Source organism: Eutrema salsugineum, unplaced genomic scaffold (genome assembly GCF_000478725.1).
Source record: "Eutrema salsugineum unplaced genomic scaffold, Eutsalg1_0 scaffold_5, whole genome shotgun sequence".
In the NCBI taxonomy this organism is placed as follows: Eukaryota; Viridiplantae; Streptophyta; class Magnoliopsida; order Brassicales; family Brassicaceae; genus Eutrema; species Eutrema salsugineum.
In genome coordinates this window covers 4,420,077-4,435,484 of record NW_006256612.1, presented here as the reverse complement: position 1 = coordinate 4,435,484, position 15,408 = coordinate 4,420,077, and the positions used below count along the sequence as shown (strand labels likewise).

The window sequence follows — 15,408 nt, the reverse complement described above, 5'->3', positions numbered from 1 at the left end:
GAAATATTATAAAGTATATTATAATTGGTAGGGGATCCAATTAAATATAACAAAGATATTTTTAAATTTTAACGAATATATGATAACAAAGGAGTCAATAACATATCTAACTATAACAAATTCATATCTGTTATAATTTGACGAAGATGTTATTTATAACTCATCACACAAATACAAGTTATTCAAGTAATTAAATTTCGTTCTTGTATAATCATTACAGATTCAGAAAATTATAGATAACCACGCTAACTTAATTATAGTATGTACAAAAGATGCTATAAAATGTATACGCTTTATTTAATACTCCTGTTCCTTATTAATAGTTTTTATAGAAAAATAATTTGTTTCAGAAGGATATATTTTTTAAAGTTTTTTATGCATTTTTATTAATTGATGATAAATTATAAATTTCAAGAAAATAAATTGGATTTATTAGTTATAGAAAATTGTTAATTACAAAATATAATACATATATTAATATTTTTTTTTCTTTTTGATATGTGTGTTTTTTTCTAAAAAAAATCTATTAATAAATTATTTACATAATTTATTGATATTTTGCTCAACTGTCGTTTAGAGATGGTAAGTTGGATAATATTTTATTGTAATCTATTATATAATGGGAGAGTTTTCTCTCCATTTGGGGTGTCCATATCAGCATAGGAAAAAAATTAAAATTAATGACTCAATTAATTCATACACTTTAAAATAGAATTATTTTCATTTAAAAATAAAAGAAAAACACTAATACTAAAGTTTATGACTTCATTAATTTACACATTGTTTATAATCATTATTTTTTTTTCAAGAAAAAACAGAGTAAAAGCTGGAAAAAATAATAAAAAGAAGTAGTTAAAGAAAAAGATGATAATTAAAATGAAACTCAAGACGATGAAAAAGAATAGGAAAAAAAGGAAGAAGAGAAAATTAAAATTTAAAGAAAATCATGTAGATGAAGATGAAATAGAATATGAAGAATACATATACGAGATAAGTAAAAATAAGAAAAACAAAATTAGAAAAAAAAAGATGAAGAAAAACAAAAAAAAAAGAAATATAAATCGAAGAAGATGAAGATGAAGAAAAAAAGGGATAAAGAAGAATAAGAAGAAGAACTCAGAGCTGATGAAGAGGAATTTAATAAAAATACGAAGACAAAAATATTAAAGATGAGAAAGGAGATCAAAAATGAAAATAATATACTATCTTAATATGATGATGGAGAAAAAGTCAAGAAAATAAGAAAAAGAATATGATGAATTAGCTGTTTAAAAACAAAATATGATAAAAGTCTAAACCCACAAAATTTAATATTAACATATATTTAAAATATGCATTTAATACATGTATATTTATATTCATATTTAATATATTTAGTACAAATAAATAAAATACAAGAAAATTTAGTATAAAAATTCAGAAAAAACCAAAAAAATTAAAATAACAAACTATGAGAATATGAAGATGGAGAGAGAAATTTTTTTTTGTTATATAGAAACACTATTAAAAATAACTAATAGAATACAGACATTGTTAACACAATGCAAACCATAAAAATTATTTATTAAACAAAGAAAAGAAATTTATTAAACAAACTCTTTTTAAGAAATAACATATAAAAACATAAAGATATGTTCAAATCCGTACGAAGCGCGGACTCAACCCTAGTGTAAACAATGACTATATTACAAAATCATGAAAAACTATAATCCTTAGAACTGAAAAAACATCTCACCAATTTGTTATATGTAGAAATATGAATTATGATAATTTGAAACTGGATAATTTGATTTTGTTAAAAAGTCTTTTACCAAAGGAAAAGTGCTGATTATATACCTTTTACTTTTTGGTACATCTTTTAACACACGTAAAAAGGGAAAGATTACAAATAAATATAATATGTGAAAAAAGCTAATAGTAATTATTCAGCTCAATTTCTTCCAACATGCTTTCCTAACGGGAGACACTGTTTCTTAAACCCTTTATTTTACATTTTGAATTAATTTACAGAAAAGAAAACCCTCCGAAAAGGTCAGTAGATATATTTTTTCACTATACAAGTGAGTTATATCATAATAAATAGATAAAATGTATCACTATCCAACGAAAGAAAAAATAGCCTTTAAACTAACTAATTCATTGTTATCACATGTTGGTTGATTCTTTTACTTAGCTTTGAACGAATACATTACAAGGCCCATTAAAGCGTAGAGAAGATATGTGGCCAAATGGGCCACAACCAAGAGATGCGACACTTTGTAAACTATCTAATGATATTTATACGAGGCCTGATAAGCTCATATAATGGCTTCTAATCGACTAGGATACAATGCAATTTGCAATTCTACAGCAAGAAATATATGTGATCGGTCAAATATGTTAGTGATATGCTCTACATCTCGGTTTAGTCATGTACAAATCAAAATCGGCCCAATTGATCTCACCTTACGAAAGTTTGTATCGAAACTGGCCTTGACCTGATAGAAAGTCCATCACGAATTCCAGTCCAACATCAAGAGTCAATGGGATTAAGGGGTAATCCTAAAGTACATGGTCATTAATACATTATAAATAAGGAGCTCAACATTGTTCAAGCGATCCGGACCACTTCCCAAAAATAAAGACCTGAAATGATTAGTTCGTTTAACTTATAAACGTCAGCTTATCGAGAATTTTCCGACCTGACTTGTTTGTAATCTCGAATTTGATTATGAAAATAAAAGACATTTCCGACCTGAATTATTGAATTGACCCATAGGTGGTGTTATTCAATAATGAAATTAAAATGATTTTTTAGATTTTATAATCATCTAAATTTAAAAGTTGATATCAGTTTTATGAACTCATTTGTTTAGATTTTAAAATCTCTGCAATATACAATAGATTTTGATTCTAATAATTTACTCATAAAACTTTATTAGAATTGATTTGAAATGACTTAATATACAAAGATTTTAGTTTTGAATAACACTGGATTTTAATGAAAGATTTGAAATCTTCATTGAATAACATCAAAACTTTAAAATTTCTTAAACATTATTTACAATAAAAAAATCTAATAACACTAGACTTTAAAACATCATTTACAATCTAATAACACTGGATTTTAATGAAAGATTTGAAATGTTCATGTTATTATATGTTTTATATGTTATTTCTTAAGAAATAATTTGTTGATAATTTTGTTCCTTAGTTTAATAGTTTTATTTTTAAGTTTGCATTGTGTTAACAATACCTGTGTTCTATTAGTTATCCTTATTGGTGCGTCTATATAACAATATATTTTTCTTAATTATGTTATTAACTTCGATAAATTTTATTTCATGTATTTTTATATTTTATCTGTTACTATTGTGTAATTATAATTATTTAAGTTTTTTTTATTTTTTCTTAATTTATACTCTCTGCAACTCTTTTATTTTTAATCAGTTATTATTACAAATTGTTAAACAACTAATTCATCATATTTGTCTTTTCCTTTTCTTTTTTTTTTGGATTTTTATACTCTTTCTTCATCTTCTATTCTCATAATTTGTTAGTCTTATCTTTTGTTCTCTTTCCTTATCTTTAACGTCTTTGTTTTTGTATTTCTTTTCATTAGTTTCGTGTTCTTCATTCTCTTTTTTTTTTCTTTTTTTTCTCTGATTCTTAACTTTTATTTTCTCTTTTTTTTTCTTTCAGTTTTTCTTCATCTTCTTATTCTGATATTGTTTCGCATTTATTTGCATCTTTTTTTATATATTTTGATCTTTCTTCTTCCTCTTATTTTTTTCATCATTTTTTTAATTATCGTCATTTTTTCTAACTTTTTCTGTTTAAATAATATATTATTTTAAATAATATATATTTTTAATCCAGTTAGTATTATATTTTTCTTTAAGTATTAATATCTAATTACCACTTATTTTATTTACACTAAAATTTGTTTATTTATTAAATGTATACTAAATATACTAATAATAAATATAAATATATATATATATATATGTATTAAATGTTTAATCTAAATATGCTTTAATGTTAATATTTGAGAGTTTGCTGATGTGGACACCCTAGTTGGAGAGAAAACTCTCCTATTATATAATAGATTAGTTGAATAATAGTAGATTGTGGTTGGATTTTAATTCTATAAAAACTATTATTGAATAACACCTTTTAGTTTAGTTGGTATCCACAATCAACAATAATATATTACTATGGTGATAGCCTTAAGCTGAGCAATATGACTTATGGCTTGAATCAAACCTAATAACCAATAACCCCAAAAATGGATCTAGTTTAGTTGGTATCCACAATCAACTATGTATATATTACTATGGTGATAGCCTTAAGCTGAGCAATATGACTTATGGCTTGAATTAAACCTAATAACCAATAACCCCAAAAATGGATCTACAGAAAACCGGTTATGCCAAGATTGGATAAAAACATACCATCCTTTTGTGTGTGTGTGTGTAGCAGAACATACCAATATAACTCATCAAAAAAGCACTACCCACACTCCGTTTCTCTGTGAGGCATCCACCATGTATCAATTTTGCACGACTTCCATTGTCTCAAATACAACTTTGGTGCTTAGATTTTAATTTAAAACATTATAAGACATTCAATTTAGTTTGAAAATCCTGGTCGATATATAGTAGAAGCCATTGTGTGAGCCTCACATGCGTTTATTAGGCCTCGTAAAACAGATGATTGGACGGTTTTACAATAAGCTTAATGGATGTTGGTTATGGACTATTTGGCCACAAATCTTATCTGGGCTAATATGGATGTTAAGAATATACATATATCTTTGCTTGGGCCGGGCATAACGGGACATCATATTCGTGTGCTAAACTTTGAAAACTGTAATCGATGAGTTAGAAAATAAGAGTACTCTCATAGAATAAGTATATGGAGATAGAAATGGTATAACTTGCTCAGATATACAAGTTAAGTATAGACAATTATTTTGGCATGAGATAATACGAACCATTTAATTTGTTCTTGTTTATTATATGTACGCCCCTAATCTATGATTGCGATTGTCAATATTACATGTGATTGATTCATTGCATAGCGACAACATCAGAGAATATTGCAAAATAAAATAGCCTGATATTCAATCTTGGAATAATTATGATTGTTAAGGTACCGGGTACGTAGTTATATAGCCTTTGACTGCAAGTCATGCCATATCATTCAAACGAAACGTTAATAGTAGGAATCACGTCTCCAATACAATGATTACACAATCAAGATAGTTTGGAAATCCTTATGTTTGATTTATTTTTGTATAATCCACAAATCAGACGATTAGAGTATGGTAGCAACATAAAAAATGGATCATTGCGCGCGTTCTTACAAAGCTTATATATTATAAAATGAATAAGTTCTAATAATTTTAAGATTCGAGTTCCAGGCAGTCTAGACCTTTGACTATGGCACTCTTTTTCCAAGCAAATACAAGTTTATGGACAAATGTAACATATTCTGTCGTGAAAGCGACGAAGCTTACAATGTGAAATCTACTGTTATTGGATCCTTACTTTGTTTTTTTTTTTTGGCTTAGTATATTGATATTATCTAAAATTTAAAATTAAAATTACCCTAATTTTTTTGTTGGAATTGTAATGTCAAATATGATTTACTACTCGACAAGAGTAATTTATTTACAAGTAGGAAAAAAGAAAGAAAAAAATGTACTTTGGGATACTACAATTTTCATTAATATAACATAGTTTTAGATTTACTGATTTTGCCCATGATTTCAAAACTCAACGTAAACTTGAGAAAGCCATCTGTTTGTGTTTTTTGTTCTGTGGGTAATTGGGAGTGAAATCAGCAAACTGATATAAATAACATAAAATTCTTGAATTAACATGTTTCACACCTAAGAAAAAAATTAATCTATTTTTTAAAAAAAATTAATCTATTTATCAATATAGTTAACTTAATCTCTCTAGAAAAAAAGTCAACTTCATCCAACTTACCGTCAACCCAAGATGAAATGGTTTGTCCTCGTACCACGGTTATTTGAGAACTCGAATTTTGGACAGTTTTTTCTTCACAAAGAATTGGATATGTTCGTTTTGTTTTATATGAAAGAAGAATAGTGACCATGTTTGCTAACACTTTCATTTTAGATATTGGATCAGTCATTTCATCGTTTTTTGATATATTCTTTAATCAATTCCATCCTCGCGTGGTGGGTCTTTAGTTTCTTCTGTACAATGTCGATATGAACATAAAATCTATTATACCAAAAAAGAAAGAAAAGCAAATAAACAATAAGACTTTGGACCCGATCAACAGCCAAACAACCTACCGAATCTGTGAACCACGTTACTTTCAAATAACAAACAACTGAAATATCTTGTAGATAAGACTTTTGGGTTTCAAATAATAAACTAGAGATAAAGTATGGAACCCACACAAGGTTTTTTCGATGTCGGCAATGAAGTTTATGTCGACGTGGCAATAGCTGGACAACAGCCTTTTTTTGTTCCCTCCTGCTTTGTGTGGTGAATACTGTAAACAATTTCCATATTCGCATTTATCTAAAAATTTAAAATTTTATGCACCCAAAATCTAATAAATGATTAATTTTTTATTCAGTTGGATGCCAACAGTTTTATTGACATACTATATACTTAAGTCTTTATAGTGTGGACCCAATCGACGTCGCGTCATAAAAACACAACAAACAAAACAGTAGTTTAATTAATTAGGAGCTAATTAGATACAATCATACATGGCAAAAAAATGGCCACTAATATTAAGAAGAAGAATAATAATAATAATAATAATAATAAGAATAATAATAATAATAATAATAATAATAATAATAATAATAATAATATAATTAAAACAAGAGAATAAGGGCAAACACCAATAAAACATGACAGATCATTTCACCTTCACTCTTATCTTCAAGCATGTCGTCGACGTCTCTCGAGATTTTTCCTGACTTCTTGAAGACTTGAACCTATATCAACGATTTCTTTTATATATGGCCTCTGTATGTAATTTCTACGCGAATATATATATATATATATATATATATATTTACAGGAGACTTACGTTTAATAAAAACATAGAGATATGGAGTAGTAAATGTAAAATATAAGTAAAATGTGAGAACGATCTCAACGTTGATTAAAAAAAAATAATAATAACAATCGGAGCCTCTAGCTCTGGTGGTAAAAGACCCTCAGCTAAAGTATATGCCATCACGAGTTCGAACCGCAGCCACTGCAAAATTCACATATGAGCTGCAGCGTCTCAGGAGTTGACACGTGGAGTGCCATTTGGCTGTCCACGTTGTTAGTTTGAACCCACTTTGCTGGAGGCCAGGACACCTGAGTTATCAAAAAAAAAAATGTTGATAAAAAATAAAGAAAACCTAATTTTTTTAACCAAGTGATTGTAGCGAGGTGATTCCCATTTGTAAGAAGAGTTGATTTGTTGGTCTAGATCACTAATCGCTTTCATTAAGTACAAAATTATATCACATTAAAACTTGGTTTCGTGGGGTGTAACCCGTCGACCTCACATTCCACCAGAAAATTAGTCGAGTGTTTTCGGACCTCAAATACCTCAAATGCTAATTTTAAAAAGAAAAGGAGAACCAAATCTTTTGTGTAAAAACATAATGATATGTACTGTTTGAAAAGTAGAATAACTGAAATAAATTTTTATAATAACTAAATAATCAGAGTGAGATTGAGTAATTCCATACGTTTGAAGAACGTAAGAAATTTTAGTAAATCAATACTTTAGAGCTTGTTTATATTCTGTAACTAAATTTGAAAACAAAATGTTTTAGCTCTAATTTTTTCGTCTCCAAAAACATATATAGCCTTAAAAACTATTTAAAAACCGCTAAAAATGCAGGAAGCCATTAACCATCACACTTGTATTTCTGTATCTCTCCCACATTGATCCACTGAGATCATGTTTATATATATATATACATATTTGTTTGAATATAATTTTGCATTTTGACTAAAAGAGAAAGAATATGATCTTGTCAGCTAATACTCCACTAATTTGTTTTAAAAAAATTAAATTGTACTCTATTTAATTTTTGTTTTTTTTTCTCTATTCTAAAACATCATTTGTTAATCATTCAAACATATTTCAACCAATGATAAAATAATTTGCATATTACAAATGGTAAAAGAAAATATATAGTTAATTTTACGTTAGAATTTAAAATATCATATATTTGAGAACAAAAAATTCTCTAAAACATTATTTATAAAAGAACAGGAGGAAGCATGTCTGAATCGCCATCAGATTGGCCATCATTTTTATCAGAGTTAGAAACCTTCCGCAATCTTCGGGAAATTTTTTTGGATTTCACTCTCTCCCATATCCCCAGAAATTCAAATGTCCGAGCGGATAGTCTTGCAAAAAGAGCTCGAGCAAGAGGCTGTATTTTCTCCCAATTCATTCATACCGAGTTAGTTAAATTAGTTGAAGACGGTTTTCGGACCAACTCTTTAATGGGCCAAATGTGATGTAATAGTTGGGCTGTGGAAAAAAAAAAAAAAAAAGAACAGGAGGAAGCATGCATATAGAGAGTTAAGCAAATTGACCAAGTTTAGCATAGCGACTCTGACTTCAAGCAATCTTTCTATATTTCTGCCAAGTATTTCCTATAAAACTGTCATTTTTTTTGTAACATAATGAACTGTCATTTGCTAATTTAGTTTTGCGGCCACATATGAATCTCAGCCTGTTATTTAGTTTAGTCCACAATTTTCCCTAACAATTCTACTTTTTCAAGCTTTGACTGTGCTTCATCATAGTCGAAGCCTTATTGAAGATTGCGTCCGTTGCACTTTATCGCAAGAACCATTCATTACAGAAATATCTAAAAAGACAACAAAGGTTAAAATTATTAAAACTCACAATACACAAAAACCTAAACAAAAATAATGGTTTAAAGTAAAATAAAAAACCGTAAATGCTTCTATAAATTATGCAATAACCAATGAAAACATAAGGATAATATTGTTAAAAAAACAAAAAATTCAAATTAGGTAAAAAGAGACGTCGACGACAAAAAAAGGTTAAAAAGAGACGTCCCTGAAGTAGGGTTACATCCTTCTCCTTTGGTGTCTCTTTCATCAACACCTGTCGGCCTTCTCACTTAAACACGCTCTTCACACTCCTCTCTCACCATTTAATCACTTCAATCTGAAAAATTGTTTCTCCTCATACAAACCCAATTCAAAAGAACAAACAACAAACAAAACAAAAAAAAAACTCAATACTCTTTGTCTTTCTTCCTTTTTTTTCTTTTCTTTTCCTTTCCTTTCCTGTGAATACAACAAAAAAGGAGAAACCTTTCCTCTCTCCTGCAATTACCAGCACAAGGAGGGAAGAACAACGAGATACTCTCTCTCTCCAATTTACAGCCTCGACGACAAACGGTTACTTTCCTTTTGCCCCCTTGACCATAAACTTTGGAAAATTGAAGAGAAACAGATCAGATTAGACACATAGAGAGATAGAGCAGGCTCCTCTGACAAAACTCGGATGGATTTTGGAGCTTTTCTTCTGTCCTTAGGGACATCCGCACTAATCTTCGTCGTCCTCATGCTTCTCTTCGCTTGGCTTTCCCGGAGACCCGGTAACGTTCCGATTTATTACTCGAATCGGATCCTTAAAGGGATGGAACCATGGGAAGGCACCTCCTTGACCCGGAACCCATTTGCTTGGATCCGTGAAGCTTTTACTTCCTCCGAACAAGATGTCGTTAATATATCCGGCGTCGACACTGCCGTCTACTTCGTCTTCTTGAGCACTGGTTTAGCTTCTTTTTCTCTCTCTCCGTCATTGGAAACTTTTAGTTTGTCTTCTTATTAGCGGTTCCAATTTTGGGGTTTGATGGATCTCTTCTGAATCTCGTTGCTTCTGATCTGGGTTTGGAATTCAAAACTTGAAAGTTTCCATCTTTGTTCAAAATTGGGGGAAAAAACGTTTCCTAGGAGGAGAGTTTTTTGGGAAAAATTCGATTTTGTTTGTCATGTTATGGTATCTCTGTTTTACTTTGTCGATATCTGCTTAAAGAAAGAACCTTTTTTGAACTTACATCTCATTACTTGTAGACAGACATTGGGGATGGAAAGTAGAACCAGTAGACAGAATTTTTTGCCACGTAAAGTTCTGATTTTTTTTAAGCCTTGTATCTATATGTATATGAGCCTGTGATTCTGGTGAAGACGAAGAAGAGATTCTTTCTTCTGGATATGTTCAGCGTCTTCTTCTTCATTGCTCAAAAAAGAAGATGAGAAATCTGATGTCTTGAAATTGGCTTCTGTTTGAAACAGTTCTGGGGATATTTGCATTGTCCAGTGTTCTTATCTTACCGACTCTACTCCCATTAGCCGCTACAGACGACAGTCTAAAGAGCAAATCAAGAAACGCCACAGAAACCGTAAGCAAAGTAACTTTTAGCCAACTTGATAATCTATCAATGGCTAACATCACAGTAAGTAAACACAAACACAATCTTCGTTTGACTTTCCTTTATTCGATTTTAGATATCGCAGTTTTGATTCATTTTAAGCAAACTGTTTTAACAGAAAAGGAGTCCGAGGCTGTGGGCGTTCCTAGGAGCGGTTTACTGGGTATCTCTGGTCACGTATTTCATGTTGTGGAAAGCTTACAAGCATGTCTCCAGATTGAGAGCTCAAGCTCTGATGTCTGCTGATGTAATCCCCGAGCAATTCGCTATTCTTGTTAGGGATATACCTTCCCCACCTAACGGGCAGACGCAGAAAGAGTTCATCGATTCTTATTTCAGACGAATATACCCCGAGACATTCTACAGATCGCTTGTCGTTACAGAAAACAGCAAGGTATCTATCTGCTTGTTCTGCCTTTAAAGTTTCAATCTTTTATTTGATTGCCTTATGTTTTAAGGTGTTTTATGCATCTTAATGTAGGTTAATAAGATATGGGGAAACTTGGAAGGTTACAAGAAGAAGCTTGCGCGTGCAGAAGCCGTATTTGAAGAGACTAAGAACCGACCAACGAACAAAACCGGCTTTTGTGGTCTAGTCGGAAAACAAGTAGACAGCATTGAGTATTACACCGAGCTAATCAACGAATCTGTAGGCAAACTAGAAGCAGAGCAGAAATCGGTTCTTGCTGAGAAGCAGCAAACCGCAGCGATTGTTTTCTTCAACGACCGAGTTGTTGCCGCTTTAGCCGCTCAGTCTCTACACAGCCAGATGGTCGATAAGTGGACAGTGACTGAAGCTCCTGAGCCTCGCCAGCTCATCTGGAAGAATCTCAAGATCAAGCTTTTCAGTAGAATAGTCAGGCAATACTTCATCTACTTCTTCGTTGCGCTAACCATTCTGTTCTACATGATCCCGATCACGTTCATCTCTGCAATCACTACCCTTGCGAATCTCCAGAAGGCTGTTCCTTTCATAAAGCCGATTGTGAAGATAACCTTCATAAGAACCATCCTTGAGTCTTACCTTCCTCAGATCGCGCTTCTCGTTTTCTTGGCGATATTGCCTAAGTTTCTCTTGTTCCTCTCCAAAGCCGAGGGGATTCCTTCGGTGAGCCACGCCATCAGAGCTGCCTCGGGCAAGTACTTTTACTTCTCGGTCTTGAATGTCTTCCTCGGTGTAACCTTAGCTGGGAGTTTGTTCGACAATTTGAAGGCTCTCGAGAAGAAACCAAACTCCATCGTAACCGTTCTTGCTACTAGTCTCCCCAAGAACGCGACTTTCTTCTTGACCTATGTTGCGCTCAAGTGAGTTTTTCCTTCCTCTTGAGCCCTGACTTATATTAACATATACATTTTGCTCCTTTGTTCTCTAAATCTTTTGTTCATTGAATCTTTCTTTAAACTTCAGGTTCTTTGTTGGTTATGGCCTCGAGCTGTCTCGGATCATACCTTTGATAATATTCCATCTGAAAAAGAAGTATCTCTGCAAAACCGAAGCAGAGGTCAAGGAAGCTTGGTACCCAGGAGACTTAAGCTATGGAACTAGGGTTCCCGGAGACATGCTCATCCTCACAATCACCTTCTGCTATTCCGTAATCGCTCCTGTAATCCTTGTATTCGCCGTCATCTACTTCGGTTTAGGGTGGCTCATCCTCAGGAATCAGGTCAGACTTTTTCTCCCTTTGTCTTAGGTTTAAAACCCTAGTTACCTTTAAAGAGGTGAATCTTGATCTGTAAAAACGTGATTTTGATCCGGTTTCTACGGGCTGTGACAGGCGTTGAAAGTGTACGTTCCATCATACGAGAGCTACGGAAGGATGTGGCCGCATATTCACACTCGCATACTAGCGGCATTGTTTCTGTTCCAAGTGCTTATGTTTGGTTTCTTGGGAGTCAAGGAATTCATTTGGGCGATCCTCGTGGTTCCTCTCATCGCCATCTCTCTCGTTTTCGGATACGTGTGTCGCCAGAAATTCTACAAAGGGTTCCAACACACAGCTGTCGAGGTGGCTTGCCGTGAGCTGAAGCAGAGTCCTGACCTGGAGGAGATTTTCAGATCGTATATTCCGCATAGCTTGAGCTCTCACAAACCGGAAGATCACCAGTTTAAAGGCGCCATGTCTCGTTATCAAGACTATGCTGCAATTTCAGCCGCTTAAGATTTGAATTCCAGTCAATTTCCAATTATCTCATAGGTTTGTTTTGTTGGTTTTTTTAGAAGCTTTTTTTATTGAGTTGTGTGTGATTTTAGGGTTTGTTTAGGATCTTCATTGTATGTGTTCTTTGGTTGTTGTAACTTCGTAAGCTACTTTTAAAACATCAGCTTGATCTGTCTTCATCATTGTTCTAATCAAAATCCATGAAGACAACAAAAAAAGATGTTTCCCAGGATGATTCTCTACTGCTATTGCTAATAGAAATCGAATCCGGTTAGTTTATCAGTTTACGAACTGTTTGGAGGTTTATTTGAAACGGAATATTTATGTTTACGCTTCTTTAAGTAGAAGTAAAAACTTACATTACAAAAACAAATCGTTTTTTTTGTTAATTAAGGAAGTATCAAATTATAAACGCAAACATAATTTGATATTAGATGGATAAACCTTCTATTGTTTGTCTTGCTATCAAGACTCAACATATAGGCCGCTAGCTTAAATTTGTAAACTATCTCATTTCTACTTCTTGTTTGGTATTTGTGTTGGTTTAGAAAAGTTAACATGTATGTAATTAGAATTTTAGTTCTTATCTTTTGCAATGTACAACGTTATAATTTCTTTGACTGTTGTAACTTGTATAAAAGTACTTCTAAACATAAATACATTACTTTCACAACTTGATCTATGTACATCGAAATGTTGTAATAAATTAAAACTCGCAAAGACGAATTAAAAGATTCAAGAAAACGTAAAAAAAAAATATTGAAAATAATATTTCTCATAAGCTAGAAATCGGTTTTGGTCCGGTCGATAACGGAGAGGGAATGTCTTCAGGCGCACGGACCGGCTTCACCCACCGGCCGGTCTGTTTGTTGAGGATCAGACCCTTATGTGCCACTTGGTACCAACACTCAGGTATTCTTAGATGATCCAACAACATGTTTGTGCTCTTGTTCACAGAAGCAACGTCTCTCCTCGCGTTAACCCTAAACCCTGATTTCTTCCTGTGGAAGCCATCCAAAACATGGAGATACACCTCGAGATTATGAGACCCTGCTAAGTCCGAATCGCGTTTCACGTAAGGCGAGCTGAATACATTAAGCTTAAGCTGCGTCCCGACGTGCCTGTAGACCCAATTGAGCCTCGAAGTTATAGGGTTGAGTTTATTTAGAACCTTGTTGAACACGATACCAGGAAGCTTAGGTACAATGTCTTGCTTGTTCACCACGCGTAACACCTTAACACCTAAAGTGTTTAGCCTTTCCTTGAATGCCAAGTTACCTACTCGTGGCGCGCCAAATGAGATCACAGAAACGTTACCAGATAACTCTGGAACATCTTTCGCCGCCTCGTAAGCGTTCATAAGCGCCAATGCACCGCCAAGGCTATGACCGGTCACGGTTAGGCTCACTTCTTCACCTCTATCTTTAAAAAACTTCGCTAGCCGCTTCACTTCCTCCATCGTCTGCTCAGATGCACTCTCTTTATTGTACCTTGTGAGTTCGCTTTTGGAGTTGTAGATACTGAAAAACCCGCTTTGTACCTTGACAACGTTCTTGCCATGTTGTCCTTCACAATCGAACGGTTCTTTACTCGTTCTAAGATCCATGAACCATTCCGTGGGAGTCACGGTTCCACGCCACGCCACAACGATGTCTCTCCGACCGATCCTCATCGACTCTCTGTCTCCACTCACTGCGACAAACCCCATCCAGTTCGAGTCTTTGCTCCATGTCTCTCCCAAAGAAGAGCTTAAGAACCACTGAGGAACATCAACATGAGACATCGCGTAGATGTATTTGGTTACCTTGTAACCATGTCTTGTTAAACCAAGCTCCTCGAAGAGTTTGTTCCTGTTGTATCTACAGCTTCCGCAAAACTCGGACAAAGGATCGAAGTCCAGTGAATCATAGACTGACTCCACGAATTCTCCGTATTTGGTTATTTCTCTCCTCAGCCATGGATGCAGAGGATCAAGAAGATTCTCCCAGTTTTTGCTACCGTGAAGCTCACGCCACATCTTGGATATGTTTTCCCTTGGAGACGCAGCTGGAGTCATCAGATCTCCGCGGTCTAGGAAATCTGCGGCTGAGTATTTGGGAAGCTGAAGTAGATACGCCAGCGATTTGGTCGAGTCGTTGGAGATCTTGCAGATCTTCCGGGCCATTTGAGCTAATTCTTGTTCTTGATTTCGTGATTTCACGTGTGTGAGGTGTTTTTTGGTTGACAAGAAACCTGGTAGATGTGACCTGACCCTGATCTTGATGGACTTCCATGTCAGCTTCAGCTTTTGCTTCAATCTCCAGGCCCGTTTTGTTCCTCTTCTTTTTACCTTTCTTAATGGAGTTTTGATCGGTGAGTTTTCCATTTCTGAGTTTATTGATCGGAGAGTTCAGGTGATGAAGATGATGATGAACGATTTTTTTTGTTGTTGTTGAAAAATATAATGTGTTAGCAAGAAGGAGATCGATGTGTTTTGGAGTTGATCTCTATGTGTTATATATATGAAGAAATTGTGTATGATCACACGCTCATATATATGTAACTTCTTGGTAGATTCTCAAATCCATAGACGAATGATAAATGTTTGACCCGGTCTAATTGTTAATTTGTTCGGTACGGAAGTTATTGCCGGTATAATAATCGGTTTAGCTTTATCTGTGAGTAAGCGCATGTTGGTTGCTAATAAAATCAATCAGAATACCGGTTCAGCTAAACTAGTCAAAACAGATTTCTATTTTTCTCTATTTAGTTGGTCAAAGTAATAATAAGAGGCCATGTTGACAATTT

The 15,408-nt window shown here is 33.3% G+C and overlaps 2 protein-coding genes across 2 annotated transcripts; one reads left to right on the top strand and one right to left on the bottom strand.

The window, feature by feature from the left end:
- The first annotated feature begins 9,209 nt into the window (after nucleotides 1-9,209).
- LOC18992065 (CSC1-like protein ERD4) lies at nucleotides 9,210-12,853 on the top strand. Its single transcript, XM_006415420.2, has 6 exons — nucleotides 9,210-9,802; nucleotides 10,326-10,486; nucleotides 10,581-10,856; nucleotides 10,944-11,767; nucleotides 11,871-12,126; nucleotides 12,238-12,853. Exons 1-6 carry the CDS (start codon nucleotides 9,532-9,534, stop codon nucleotides 12,619-12,621), a joined length of 2,172 nt encoding a protein of 723 aa, XP_006415483.1. The 5' UTR covers nucleotides 9,210-9,531; the 3' UTR covers nucleotides 12,622-12,853.
- Nucleotides 12,854-13,217: 364 nt separating this feature from the next.
- LOC18992064 (phospholipase A1-Igamma1, chloroplastic) lies at nucleotides 13,218-15,039 on the bottom strand. The gene has a single exon (XM_006415418.2). The coding sequence runs from the start codon at nucleotides 14,984-14,986 to the stop codon at nucleotides 13,397-13,399; it is 1,590 nt and encodes a 529-aa protein (XP_006415481.1). The 5' UTR covers nucleotides 14,987-15,039; the 3' UTR covers nucleotides 13,218-13,396.
- Nucleotides 15,040-15,408: the final 369 nt, after the last annotated feature.